General features: G+C 57.3%; 2 protein-coding genes across 2 annotated transcripts in view; one reads left to right on the top strand and one right to left on the bottom strand.

The window, feature by feature from the left end:
- Window positions 1–503: 503 nt before the first annotated feature.
- Window positions 504–2,126, top strand: LOC135976644 (protein FAM170B-like). Its single transcript, XM_065573514.1, has 2 exons — window positions 504–573; window positions 1,321–2,126. The coding sequence occupies exons 1-2, from the start codon at window positions 504–506 to the stop codon at window positions 2,124–2,126; spliced, it is 876 nt and encodes a 291-aa protein (XP_065429586.1).
- Window positions 2,127–13,729: 11,603 nt separating this feature from the next.
- LOC103307124 (PHD finger protein 7) overlaps window positions 13,730–14,472 on the bottom strand; it is a 210,594-nt gene continuing 209,851 nt past the window's right edge. Inside the window, exon 9 of the mRNA XM_065573512.1 lies at window positions 13,730–14,182. Within this exon, the coding sequence (XP_065429584.1) occupies window positions 14,058–14,182 (125 nt within the window). The 3' untranslated portion in view covers window positions 13,730–14,057. The remainder of the gene's footprint in view (window positions 14,183–14,472) is intronic.

Here is a 14,472-nt window from a genome sequence, read left to right as displayed (position 1 = left end):
ATGGCTCCACCCTCCCTGATCGGACCCCGGATGGGCCCGCCCGGGCCTTGTGCAGCATAGACCCAGCTGAGTGGTTTGGCTGGGACCTCATGAACTCGGCCCTCCCTGGACGGGACTCGAGGAGGGTCGACTGGACCCGAGAGCAGCTCGCACAGAACTGAGCAGTGTCATCCCAGCTGGCAATGACCTCACCCAGCTCAGAACTTCTGAGCCGTTTGGATCCAAACAGCCTGATGCCGTTGGGACCAGAACATTCCAGGACGATTTAAACCACAACCGTCTGGTGCCCCTTGGATCAAACCCTTGGCTCAGGTCAATCGTGATCCTGTCTCTGCTGCCTGCACTGTGAGATCTGGAGATTTAGCTAGAGAATTGGACCAGAACCGCCATCCCTTCCCCAGCAGAGACCCAGACCTTCTGGCTGGTGCTGGGACAGAGAATCCAGGAGGTTTCGAGGACTGTGACAGGCACCAGCCTTGGCCCAAGTCCCCAGAGCCAGGACCATGGCGCACAGCCAGGGGCTTCCTGCTGACGCCCCAGAGACGAATCCTGGAGCTGCCCAGGAGGGGTCAGGTGAGCAGGACGTTCCCTGGGCCCACAGGACACTCGGGGGAGAGGCTGGCAGGGGTCCTAGGTCAAGGATGAACTCGAATTCTCTCTCTGCCTGGCCCAGGGAGGTCTCAGAGGGGGAGGGGGAGAGAAACAGAGACTCCACCAGGGCACAGTGGGGAAAACAGACTCCAAGTGGGGAGAGACAGAGCCCTCTAAATGGTTAAATGGAAAAGAGGAAGGGGGAGACACAGACACCCACCCCCCCCAGGGGTGAAGGAGACACCAGGAAGAGGAGATATCTGGGGGCACGAAATGGCTCTTCCATGTAGAGACGCCAGTGCAGAGTCCTGGGCCCTTGGGGTAACGAGCCTAAGCCAGGGGCTTTGGAGATGGGCACAGCCAGGTCTCAGGCTGCTCCTGGTAACCATGCCACGGTCATAGATGTCAGGCTGGGGCAGACCAATGGGGCAGAGTGTCCATTCCCCCCCCCAGAACCAGGGCAGCATCGGCACCGACAGGACGTTGTCTAGGGCTCTGTCCAACCTAGTTGCCAATAAGCGAGGGGGCTCTGGCCCTTCCCTGGGCACAGCGTGTCAGATCCCTGACTGGTCGCTCCCCTGATATTCGTACTCAGGGAGTTCCCTTACTCACCCCTTTCCCTTACCCATGGGGGGCACCTTTGGGCCTGGGACACAGGGCTGGGAGCCGGAGGGGGATGCGCCGCTGGGGGCGATGGCCGCAGGAGTTGGGCTTTCATTCTGCTTTCAGAGTCACAGAGATCAGGGGAGTCGCCCCCTCGTCAGGGGGTCTCTGCTGGGAGCCCCGTTCCTGGGGAAACGGCGGAGGAGACGGTCTCTGCCTCTGCAGGCCCCAGGGACCCAAGCCAGAAGACCTCCACGGCCACATCCGTCACCAGCCACTCCTCCGCCCGCGGTGTGCAGCCTGCGGCCTCCAACCGCCTATGTGCGCAGCCCCCAGGGGATCCACCCGGCGCCGGCATGAAGAGAAAGCGCTCGGCACGTGTCAGAGAGGCCAAGGGGGAGGGAGAAGAAAAGACCCTTTTTTACATGCAGGTCAGGGTCGTGAACGGCGTCTCGGTGGCCTGGGAGACTGGGGCCGGCTTTGAAGCCATTAGGAAGCGCCCCCGCATTTTTAAGGCCAATTACATCGGAGGAGAAAGTTTTGCTGGCTCGGACCGGAGCAGCTCCCACACCAGGTCCGACCTGGGGGACGTGGACCCCGAGCTGGGGGACGTGGACCCCGAGGCAGAGAGCGACGCTGGGGGACCAGCAGAGGAGGCTCCGCAGCAGTCGATGGGAGCGCCCCCTGAGTGGCTCCTCACCCCCGAGCAGGGCCTGCGCTGCCTGGCCTGCTGCCGAGTCTTCCCCAGCCTGGAGGCCCTGACCCAGCATGTCAAGCAGGGGCTGCGTGAAGGCTTCAGCTGCCGCGTCTACTACCGGGTGCTGGGGCAGCTCAGGGCGGGAGAGCCGCCCCAGAAGAGACGGCGACGTGGGGGCCGGGAGTGCAGCAAGTGTGGGGGAGAGATACGGCGCCCACGCAAGGCTGCCAGATAGGCCTGGCAAGGACACACCGGGGGAGCCCAGCTGCTGGCTGAGACCGGAGACGACTCTGCCAGCGGGTTCGGGCACACACGCCAATCCCTGCCCCCGGCTAGGAAGCCCTGCCCGCTGCCGGCTTGCCAGCCAGACCCGATCTCCACGTGAGGCCAGGACAACGAGCTCTGGGACTCACCGTGATACGCCCGGGCCCCTGCTTGGGAAACGCCAGCGCTACGAGCATCAGGGCTGAGAACTGGCAGCTCCAGCAGTGCCAGGCCAACGGCATCCCAGCCCAGCGCGCCAGATCCACACCAGGCTCCCCGCCGGGGCCAACAGGCCGAACCGGAGCTGCCAGGCTCCCTCCCCTCCCCCAGCCCGGCCGGAGGAGCAACCTGCAGCTCCCGCAGCAAGGCCCTGCCGGATGCCAGCAGAGTCCCAGACAGCAACGCCGAGCCCCACCCCTCCATAGTGCCGTGGCCGCACCCGACCCAGCCACCAGGGACGGGGAAAGAACTGATGACATCAGCCAGCCTTCTCCCTGCCGGGACCCAGCCTAAAGCCTTGGCCACCACCCAGAGGGCTGGAGGGTCGGTAGCAGAGACACCTGCTTAGAGACGCACACGGACTCTGACCCATCGACGGGAGGAAGGTGATGACAAGACGTCTCTCTGCAGCATCCCCAGAGACGGACGCACAGGGCGGCTACGACCAACAGCCCCTGAAGGCTGAGCCGTGGCCTCTGCCGCCACGGAGCAAGGAGCTGGGAGCGCGCCCCACCGGCACAGACATCAGCTAAGTGACTTACTGCAGGGTTCTCGTCGGGGGCGGGGGGGGGGGCGGCCCTAGGCTCCCGCAGCGACTCAGGGGCTTGTGAGCTAGGGCAGGTAGCTAAAGGGTCTGGGCAGGGGGCTGGAGGTCAGGAAGGCAGATGGGGGCAAGGGCTGGGTGAGAAAAAGGGGGGTGTGGGTGGGGGCAAGGATGGGAGGAAGGGGGTGTGGGCGGGGGCCACACCTCGACCAGCCACAACGGAGTTAAAACTCTTACCTGCATCTTCACTAGGAGCAGGTTTAGCTGACCCACATTAGATCCACCTGACCTAAACCCCAGCCCGTGTCTTAGTCCAGGCAAAGGGCCGGTGTCCTCCTCAGCGCCTGGCCCAGCTCGGTCAGGTGCTAAATTGAGCGAGAGGGACATAAAAATCTGCTAGGCGGCTTTGACATGCTCAGGCTGGCGCTCAGATCCCAGCTGGAAAGCAGGAGAAACATTCTGTGCTCCCAAGTGCACCAAACGCCACAGCCGCCCGCCCGCCATTCAGCTGAGGGGACGAAAGGCTTTCACCAACATTCATTAATGAAGCTTCAGGCCCCTTGGCAGGAGTGGTAGCATCCAGAGCCTTGTGCTGCTGACCGGGAAACTGAGGCACAAAGAGGCAAAATGACTCAACCAAGATCACACAGTCACTCTGGGAATCTGACATTTCTTTGTGCCAGACAAAGGCAGAACCCCTTCCATGCAAAACAGCAACTAACCTGAGAAGGGAAGCAGCGTGTGTGACCATCAGAGCATCCCCCGTTTAGTTTGGCTACTAAGGAGCACAGCCCTAAAGTCACCATATAACCCCCTGTTCATATGTTACATTCCATGCAGCTATCCATTCTTACCAAGGGCACGAAGCCCTGTCGGAGGCAGTGGGGGCTGCCCGGCAAACCCTGAAGCCGGTAGCGCTTGGGCAGCTGTTTCGTGTGGCTGGGAGGGAGGAGGGGGAATGCGGGGCGCTCAAGGGAGGGGGCGGAGTTGGGGCGGGGACTTTGCGGGAGGGGCGGAGTTGGGGCAGGGCCGGGGCAGGGAAGGGGCGGAGTTGGGGCGGGGACTTTGCGGGAGGAGCGGAGTTGGGGCAGGGCCGGGGCAGGGAAGGGGCGGAGTTGGGGCGGGGACTTTGGGGGAGGGGTGGAGTTTGTACAAAGGGGACACTGACCTGCACTGTAAAGCGCTTAGCGATCTATGGATGAAAAGTGCTATATCACAGCGAGGTATTAGTATTAATTCCTTTTCTCTTCCTCCCCGTTGTGAGCCCCAGCTACTGCCATGAAGACCCCTGTGTTCCAGAAAGAACGTCAACCAGATGCTTCCCGAGGGACCTACTCAGGGTGCCACTTGCCCCCATCCGGCCAGGAGGTAAATATCAGAGTGTGGCCGACCTACCGGGTTGACCAAAACAATCGCTTGCCCTTTATCCACAAACCTGATGATTCTCAGACCCAGTTTTTGGTCTCCACCAACCGTCCCGCTTGGTAGCAGAGTTTTAGTAGCAGAGGTTGTAGTGAGGACTCGCAGGGCTAAGATCATGCTAAAAGCACTGTGGAACATTCATATATCAACCTAAAGGAACAGAGTGCATTGTGGGATATGTTGGCCTTGCCTATCTTTATCATGTGTGCAACTTCCTGGGGGATAGGGTGACCAGACAGCAAATGTGAAACATCGGGACTGTCCCTATAAACCTACGTAAGAAAAAGACCCCAAAATTGGGACTGTCCCTATAAAATCGGGACATCTGGTCACCCTACTGGGGGAGGGAGCGGGGGTTGTTTGCAAATTAGCAAATAACCAAACAACAATAGTCACTCCCCGAATTAACGAGGTTTGGCTAGACAGTGACTAAGGGGCAGCTGGCGCTAGGTGCCGCTGTTGGCTAATGGTGATATCTGTAGCAGTGAGACCTTTCTGTACTTCCACAGCGCTGGGCTAGCAAGGACTTGGCCCTGCAGGCAGCAGGCAGGTGCTTTGGCAGAGCTGGGGCAGGGAGGAGGGAGCAGAATTGGACTGGCAGGGGATACTCCAACCTCGGACAGCAGTGCATTGGCAGAGCGGGTGGGAGCTGTGCTGGAGTGGCTGGGAGCGTGGCAGGCCATGCTCATGGTGTATGGACCGGTCCGTGTGGGGGGACCACAGATTGCAATAGCACAAGATGTTGCAGGTCCAATTGAGATGTGTTGTCAGAGCTGGGGGAGGCAAGTGCCCACAGCAGCAGCCCCGCAGCATCGTGCCTGGGCCCAGGCAGCTCTGTCAGCCTCCTGCGTTCAAGAGACCCGATTTCACTCCAAAGAGGAGAGCATTTCCGGAACAAGCGCCTTCGTTCCCAGCCCGCTCACAGTAACTGCCCTGGCCGCATGGCTGCCTGCCATGAGCAGAGTCTGGGTGTGACGCTGCATTTCTTAAGGGAACCTGCCTCACAGCTCTCTCTCTGTTCACAGAGTGACACTCGCACAGGGGAAGGGCCCGGAAGGAAGTCTGCCTTGATACGGTTTGCGTCCAGGTTGCGGGGCAGACACAGCAGGAGCTGACCACATCCCCAGCTTAACACGCCCCATTCTTATAGCACCGCCGGGTCCTTTGTTAAGGTCAGAGGTCGTCAGCCGAAAAGGACCTTTACATCTTCTATCACCAGAATCTCATTCAAACAGGAAAATAACGAAAGGCAGAAGGCAAACTTTGAGCCCTCTTTGAATTCCTCCTGGTGGTTTGACGCTGGATGCAAGGAGTTAACTCAGTCCTAGGTGGCTTTGTTGTGCGGGGGGCCCTCACAGTGTTTTTGTTTTGTTTTCTTGTTCGGCTGGGCAGCGCTCGAGGGTTTGGGGTTTTTTGTTTTTATGTTGTTGTTGTTGTTTCTGGCCGGCAGCGCGGGGGGGGGTTTCGGCGGCACTACACTGGGGGGGTTGGGGCTTTGGGTGGCCCGGCCCGGCCCAGTGCTCCGGAGGTTTGGGCGGCCTGGCCCGGCACTCCAGAGGTTTGGGCAGCCTGGCGCAACGGTAGGGGGCGGGGCTTGGGGCGGCCCGGCATGGCGCTCAGGGGCGGGCGGGGGTTTGGGCGGTATGGCGCTGGCGGGGGGGCGGGGGTTTGAGCGGCCCGGTGCGGCGCCTGGGGGGGGTGTGCAAGTGTTTGGGCAGCCCGGCGCGGCGCTGGGGGGGCGGGCGCGGGGGTTTGGGCAAACCAGCGAGGTGCTTGTGGGGGACGGGGGTTTGGGCGGCCCGGTGCAACGCTCGTGGGGGCGGGGGTTTGTGCGGCAAGCTGCTCGGGGGAGGGCGGGGGTTTGAGTGGCCTGGTGGGGCGGCTGGGGGGGGGGGAGCGGACGTTTCGGCGGCCTGGCGCTCGGGGGGGGCGGGGGTTTCGGCGGCCCGGCGCTCAGGGGGGGAGCGGGGGTTTCAGCGGCCCGGCGTGGCGCAGTGCTGGGGGGCGGGTGTTACGGCATGGTGGCACTCTTCTTTTTTGCCTGGGGCGGCAAAAAAGTTCGAGCCGCCCCTGCCTGAAGCTCACAGAGAAGCAGGGCCTGCAGAGAAAGAGACTGTTAGTGGCCCCAGAAGAGCTGGGGTACCAGGGCTAAGTCGGGCCTACCTAATTCTGGAGGGAAATTGTCTACATGGTAAGTTAGTGCGCAGCAAGTTAGCGTGCTCTAGATTCACACCCGGGCTTGCTGTGCACTAACTCGCCCTGTGGACAAGCCCTGAGAGAGGTGCAGCTCATCCCTGAACCGGGACAGGAACAAACTATCAACTTCCACCCTTTCAGTTTACGGACACTGGTCCAAAATTTTCCATTGCAAGATTTTTTCTGTTGAGAGAAAATGGCCTTTTTGTAGCAAAAAAATCCATTTTCACCTGCACTGTTTGGGGGGGTGTAGCAATGTGGGACTCACCCCTGCGGCACCTCCTGCTGGTCATCTCAGGGAATTACCTCGCCAGCCTCCGGAGCGCCCTCTGCAGGCCAGTGATCCGCCTTACCGCTGGCCCCGTGTCCCTCCCAGACCCTGGTGCCCTTTTATCTGGGGTGCTGCCCCCTGGCAATGCCCCCACACTCTACCTCTGGGTCTCCCCTCTCTGGGGAACCCCCATCCCTCTAATCCCCACCCTGCCTCACTCTGGGCTACTGCCAGTCACCGACTAGCCCCCGCGCCCTGGGGTGGGCTGCAGTGTCAGCCACTCATCATAGGCAAGGTCAGGTCTGGACCTGCTGCCTCTCTCTGCAACCCAGTGCCTCTATGGGGCCTTGGATAGGGTTACCATACGTCCGTTTTGTCCCGGACATGTCCGGCGTTTTGGTAATCAAACCCTCGTCTGGGGGGAATTTCCAAAAAGCCGAACGTGTCCGGGAAAAATACTCCCAGCTTTGCCGGCATCCCTGGCTTACCCTAGAGCAGGCTCCGGCGACTGCTGCTGCTCCCTGACTCCTCAGCTCTGTGCAGCTGAAGAGCGGAGTTGCCCGAGTGCTACCGGCTTCACGGTTTGCCGGGCAGCCCCCAGATCTCCAGACCCTGCCCCCGGCCGGGCGCTTCCCCTCACGGACTCCGGCTGCGCTGGGGAAGTGCCCGGCCGGGGGCGCAGTGGGTCTGGAGGTCTGGGGGCTGCCCGGCAAACCGTGAAGCCGGTAGCGCTCGGGCAGGTGTTTCGTGTGGCTGGGAGGGAGGAGGGGGAATGCGGGGCGCTCAAGGGAGGGGGCGGAGTTGGGGCGGGGACTTTGCGGGAGGGGTGGAGTTGGGGAGGGGAAGGAGCGGGGCCAGGGCCCCTTTTTTTAAAACCTTAACTATGGTAACCCTAACCTTGGACAAGGCCCTGCAGCCTGGGGAGTTGTCAGCCTGGAGCTCCCCAGCCCCTCTGGCCTTTCCCCAGCCCTGCCTCACTCTAGGCACCTCTAGGTAGGCCCGGCCCGGCCTCCCTGGAGGTAGAGAGAGTCTGTCTGCTCCTGGCCCACTGTCCTCTTATAAGGGCAGGCTGTCTCTGCTACACTCCTGCATTTCTCATCCGAGCTCTGGCTTCTCTTGAGAGCCTGCAGCTCTCGGCAGGTGCCGTGTGAGATTATGACGCTAGCAGACCAGGTGCCAGCTCATGCCAAGGTCCCCCTGTCTCCGCTGAACACAGCCAAATACAGAGCTGGAAACAGTCTTGCTCCCCTGTGTATTAGTGTTGTTAAAACAGTTATTTGAATTATAAGAATGTGTTTAGCCTTTAGACTGCATTAAATGCATGTGAGTTGCTGCAGCTTTAATCTAATGTATAACATCTGTATCCTATATGGCAAGGTAGTATTTGAGCAGTTATATTGTAAGCCTCTGTAACTGTATAAATCACCCAACTGGAGAGAGAGATTAACTCGTGTGATGGACGGATCTGCAACTGAAGGTGTTACATCCTGCTTAGCAAGAAAGGCCCATGGACACCAGATGGACTATTGTGGACAAAGGACAAAAGACTTTCTTGCTCTGCTCTTCCCGCCACCCCCCAATGAAGATGAGTCATGCAATTGGATTCCTCACATCAGTTGAGGCTGCAGCTCAGAGCACATGAGAGGAGGGGGATAAAACCCCTAACAAGGAGGCGCTGATTATCTTTGTGCTGCTTGGAGTCTGGGGGGGCAAGGTTTGTTAGGCATAAGCAAGAGATCCCCAGTTGCTTAGTCTTAAAGGACATATAGAGCTTGCTTATTATAGACTTCTATTACCTTTTGAAACTTAAGATTGTAACTCATTTGTGCGTGTATGTTTACCTGCTTTAACCTTGTAAATAACCCTGTAGTTTCCTTTTACTGTTAATAAATCCCTATATCGTTTATTATAGGATTGTCTACAAACGTTGTCTTTGGTATGAGATTTAAGGTACAATTGACCTGGGGTAAGTGACTGATCCTTTGGGACTGGGAGTAACCTGAATATTGCTGCGTCTGACGAAGTGGGTATTCACCCATGAAAGCTTATGCTCCAATACATCTGTTAGTCATAAAGGTTCTGTGACTCCATGGTTAGGCTTTTTAGCGCCTGAGGAGTTTGCACTTGATGATTGGCTGGTGAAATCTAAGTGGAGACCTCACAGCCAGTTTGGGGTTTGTGCCCTGGGGTTGGTACGCACGCTCTTGGGGCCCGGCCGGCAGCATGACAGAGATTAGCTGTAGGGGTAACAGTTTACAGAGGTGCTGAGACAGGTTTTCTAACCTTAGCAGTAGATGGGGCTGTGACCGCAGCATGGCTCAGCCCAGGCATTCGAGCACCACTAGTCAGCCTGGCTTCAAAACCATGAGATTTTTTTCCTAAAGTTACACCTGTCTCCCATCCCGTAGTATTGGAGCATCCCCCAGTCTCTACAGTATTTACCCTCACAGCACCTCGTGCGGCAGGGCTGGTATCCCCATTGGACAGCTGGGGAGCTGAGGCTGAGAGAGACTAAGGCCCAGACGCTCAAAGGTGTTTAGACTCAATGGAAATTAGGTCCCGCAGGGAGTCTGCGGTGGCGCAGGGGCCTGAAGCCAGTCTCCCTGTGTCCCAGGCTGGAGCGCTGACCTAGGCCCCACCACGCTGTCTTTTATTTGCCTTCTGCTTTTTGAACCTCGAGGGGTCACGTTTCAAAGAAAAACGACAGCCGAGAGTCCCCTGGGATCACAGGAGTCTGGGAGCTGGGGCTTTAAGCCAAAAACACCAAAATCATGAGCTGCCCGTGCTGTGACACTGGTTTGTAAACTAATAGATCCTCTGGTGACGTCTTCAGTTGGATTCTCACCTAAGCTTTGCCCTGTTACGATCCCGCGTCCCAGCGATGTTCTTACACGACGTCATTGCACGGCTGCCCCGGGGATCTTCTTTAAAGGGTTAAAAAAGCCATTGCCACTTTGAGCTGAACCGCCCCCTTCATTGCTTGGCTGCAGGGCTGTGCGCCACAAACCCTGCCGGTGCCCGTCCCCTGCAGCCTTGTCTGCACTGTTGCTACCGTAACCCACGGTCACATGGTGTCTCTGTCCCCCTTCAGTGGCCAGGCCATAGACAGCGGTTTGCGTCCCCTCCAGCGCTTGGGTTCACACAGCTGGTTATTTAACATGAGCAGCGGCCGATCCTGCTTTTAGAGCAGAGTCTCAAGTCCCTACCAATGGTGCCCCGTCCATTACATTGGCCCTGCTCTGATCTACCTCTCTCGGACGTCAGCTGTGGACGCTGTTTTAAGCGCCCGATCCATGATACCTACTCTGAGCAGGGACAGCTAACACGGTGTCTAAAAAAAGCCAGCAGCCCAGATTCCCTCAGGCTCCCACGGCCGCTATGTTGCCAGCACAGAGTGCCCGAGGCAAAGCAACAGCGGGTTCGTTGCCCAGTGTGCTTCGCGCCAATAAACACACCAGGTGGAGAAGCAAACAAAGTTTATTTGGGATCCCAAAGCGGTGCAAGGAGACTGGCAAGTCTCAAATCAAGCACACTAACAGGAACAGTTTTTCTTCTTTTATACATTTTGCAGTTAAGCCTCACCCCCCCCCCCTTTCCCCTCTAGCCCTCCCTTTCTCCCCCCCGATTCCTCCCTCTACCCCTCCCGTCCCTGGCAATAGTTACTAAGCAAATAACGATTACATTTAAGCAGTTAAGTCATTCTTGGCAGCTATAAGCCTAGCTTGTTAGTAACTTCTTTAAACCGTTATCTTGTCCTTTTTCCCTTCAGCCAGAAACATGCAGGCCTCATTATTACCGCTTGAGCAGGGGATTGCACACAGATAACTGGTTGCTTACATATTCCAATTGCACCTGGCTTTTGAGGTTGATTAGAGTTTAAACATGGAAGGATAGAGTTTGGTTCACTTAGGCCTAGTGCAGGAAGGCTTCATTGACACTTAGTGGCCTTCCACCCTCCCGAGTTACCTAGGGTGATGCCTAGTGACGTCAACAGCTATGACCCATGGGGCTGGCCCGGTGCTGGTGCTGATGGGAAGTGTTTGCAAACTTTCCCTGGCTTAGACAGAGTTAAGGAAGTTCAGAAACCAGGATCCTGACATGAACGTAAATCCCGACCCATTGCGACTTAAACACACTGCTTGCAAAAACGTATTGGTGACTGGGGGAGCGGAAAAGCCCCCGACAGCTCGTGCCCTCACAGCTAACAGCTGCTGCATACGGACCACAAAGGCAGCAGGCCCGGGAAGAATTTGTACCACCAGTGTCAGAGGTCATTGCCTCTGGGAGGCAGCAATGCCACCAGACGCGCTGTATTTACACAGGCAGTCACTAGAGGGCGCTGGCGCCATTGTATTCATAGAATCATAGAATCATAGAATCTCAGGGTTGGAAGGGACCTCAAGAGGTCATCTAGTCCAACCCCCTGCTCAAAGCAGGACCAATTCCCAGCTAAATCATCCCAGCCAGGGCTTTGTCAAGCCGGGCCTTAAAAACCTCCAAGGAAGGAGACTCCACCACCTCCCTAGATAACGCATTCCAGTGTTTCACCACCCTCCTAGTGAAATAGTTTTTCCTGATATCCAACCTGGACCTCCCCCACTGCAACTTGAGACCATTGCTCCTTGTTCTGTCATCTGGTACCACTGAGAACAGCCGAGCTCCATCCTCTTTGGAACCCCCCTTCAGGTAGTTGAAGGCTGCTATCAAATCCCCCCTCATTCTTCTCTTCTGGAGACTAAACAATCCCAGTTCCCTCAGCCTCTCCTCATAAGTCATGTGCTCCAGACCCCTAATCATTTTTGTTGCCCTCCGCTGGATTCTTTCCAATTTTTCTACATCCTTCTTGTAGTGTGGGGCCCAAAACTGGACACAGTATTCCAGATGAGGCCTCACCAATGTCGAATAAAGGGGAACGATCACGTTCCTCGATCTGCTGGCAATGCCTCTACTTATACAGCCCAAAATGCCGTTAGCCTTCTTGGCAACAAGAGCACACTGTTGACTCATATCCAGCTTCTCGTCCACTGTGACCCCTAGGTCCTTTTCTGCAGAACTACTACCTAGCCATTCGGTCCCTAGTCTGTAGCAGTGCATGGGATTCTTCAGTCCTAAGTGCAGGACTCTGCACTTGTCCTTGTTGAACCTCATCAGGTTATTTTTGGCCCAATCCTCTAATTTGTCTAGGTCCCTCTGTATCCGATCCCTACCCTCTAGTGTATCTACCATGCCTCCTAGTTTAGTGTCATCTGCAAACTTGCTGAGAGTACAGTCCACACCATCCTCCAGATCATTAATAAAGATATTAAACAAAACCGGCCCCAGGACCGACCCTTGGGGCACTCCGCTTGAATCCGGCTGCCAACTAGACATGGAGCCATTGATCACTACCCGTTGAGCCCGACGATCTAGCCAGCTTTCTATCCACCTTACAGTCCATTCATCCAGCCCATACTTCTTTAACTTGGCGGCAAGAATACTGTGGGAGACCGTATCAAAAGCTTTGCTAAAGTCAAGGAATAACACATCCATTGTTGCCTTGAACCTGTTGCCCAAAGCACCTTGCGCTTAGGCTGAGATTCATTTTTACCATTGCCACAGGCTGGGCCCTGCCATTTGGGCCCTGTGCTGCGTCGGGGCCGTGCGGGGCTGTGCGGGGCTGTGATGACTGTGATGCCGGAAGCAAACCCTTCCCACACAGCCTGGCACGCAGCCCGCTCCCTGCACCATCCAGCTGCCCACAGTGCCCATCTGCAGACCAGCGGGTACAGCCAGGACCCTGTCCCTCCCCCACACTAGGTGGGGGCTGTCTACTACGTCCATGTGCCTCTAGGGGAACAATCTGCTGCCCTAAGCCATTGTTCCTGGCAGCCTCCTCCTCTCCCACCCCCCGGGGGCGGACCCCAATCCAGCCCCTAATTAGCAGCCATAAATCAGTCCCCTTTCTAGCAGACAACTCCACTGGTGCTCCCGGGGGGATCTGCGGCACACTGAGGTGATCACCTGTGCGGGCGACACCGTTCTCCCAGAGCTTGTCTGCAGGGGGAGATTCACTGGCATTATCATACCAGTATACTTATAGTGGATCAGGATGTGAACTGAACTAAACTTGAATTAAGGCCAATTTTATTCCAAATTAGAGTGTGAACATAGGGGATTAATCCAGTTTAACTAATCCAGTTTTAATTCACACCTTTACTGGATCCAGATTAATGTTCCTGTGTAGACGAGGCCCCAGATAGAAGCAAATGAGCTGCCAGGCTTCAAATACAGTAATAAGAGATCCTTAAAGTCCCTCCTGGAAAATCTAGCTTTCATTTCGAGTAAGATAATGGCAGAAATAATGCGTGGAAGCCTCAAGGAGGATGGGACCATGAGCAAACGACAGCGCTGGGGTTAGGTGAGACAGGCCGTGGTCACAGCTGAGGAGGCGGTCAAGATTTCATCCAGTGACGTGATTTTGAGGGCCCATATTCAGACACATGCAAGAGGCCTTATTTTCAGTGCTTATTTTCACCCTCTGAAAATCGGGCCTCTTTAAACTGTGTCCAGTTGGGGCCCAAAAGTCAAGGGACCCAAAATCGCTGGGCACTTTTTAAAGTCTTGGCTGGGAGTCTGAGCCAATCGTGCCCAGGGATTAAAAACGGCGCTGGGCCCTGTGCTAAGAGGTGCCACAGCAGGCTGATGGGACTCAGAGGTGGCATCGTGGGAACCTCTGAACTGCGGGGAAGTGCCGCATGGTGACTTGCTCTCCCTCTCAGACACCACTGGCAACATTAGCCATCCCGAGCGAGTTCATAGTGTTCTACAGGGATGTGTATTGTACAGCGTTGGGGCCCATCTCTGTCATCCCCCCTAGTGACATAGGGCAGGGGATAAACGGCAGGACACCACAGCAGCAGCGGGGGCCAAGCTGGGAGGGGTGGGTAGCCCCAGGGAGGAGAGAGAGCGGAAGGAGAGCTGGAGCCATGGGCAGAGAACTGAGATCCCACCTGAGACAGTGAGGGAACGCAGGGCGCGCTCTCAGGAGTTGCCCTGTCTCTCGAGGGACATCCACGCCTTGGCAGTTGTAGATCTACCTTCTGTGAAAGCAGGTGAGCCCGTGGGTGCCAGGGAGAGCCCGGACGGCAGAGGTGGGAGAGGAGAGCGCTGGCGGAGGGGGTGGGGGGGTTGCATTGCAATAAACCACCAGGGAATGACTTGCTCACAGACCTGTAGGTAGAAGAGCCAGGGACCGGGGCAGAGAAGGGTCTTCACTTGCAGGGACGGGAGAGTCTGGCTCTCGGGGTGAGTGTGGTGGGTCCTGGCCTTCTGCCCCTGGTTCCACGCGCAGCCTGGCTGGTTGCTGATGTCCCTGGGGCGGGGAGCTGGCGGGATGCTAGAATCAGAGGCAGATGGGAGACCGTCACCGCCCGGCAGCCCCCTGCACAGCCCCAGGAAAGCCAGCAGTGCCCGGCCCTAGGGCAGGAGAGGCCAGTGGGCAGCTAGTGACCCTGTGCTGGAGGAGCTGAGCTGGTCGGTGGCGGCAATGCTGCGGAGAGGCAGGGATGGGGCTCTCAGAGTCTGCTGCTCTGCTGGTCAGTCTCTCCAGGGGAGCAGAGCTGTGGACTGGGGACCTGGCTAGCAGGGGCGTAGCCAGGTTCTAGGAGCAGGGGGAGCGAACACACA

Source organism: Chrysemys picta, chromosome 19 (assembly GCF_011386835.1).
Source record: "Chrysemys picta bellii isolate R12L10 chromosome 19, ASM1138683v2, whole genome shotgun sequence".
NCBI lineage: Eukaryota > Metazoa > Chordata > Testudines > Emydidae > Chrysemys > Chrysemys picta.
This window is presented reverse-complemented; position numbering and strand designations above follow the sequence as displayed.

What these genes read in the sequence shown, in the direction of transcription:
- LOC135976644 (XM_065573514.1), top strand. Translation starts at nt 504, where the DNA reads ATGGCGCACAGCCAGGGGCTTCCTGCTGACGCCCCAGAGACGAATCCT. An exon ending in AGCTGCCCAGGAGGGGTCAG is followed by an intron (nt 574 to 1,320) that starts GTGAGCAGGACG and finishes TTCTGCTTTCAG; the next exon opens with AGTCACAGAGATCAGGGGAG.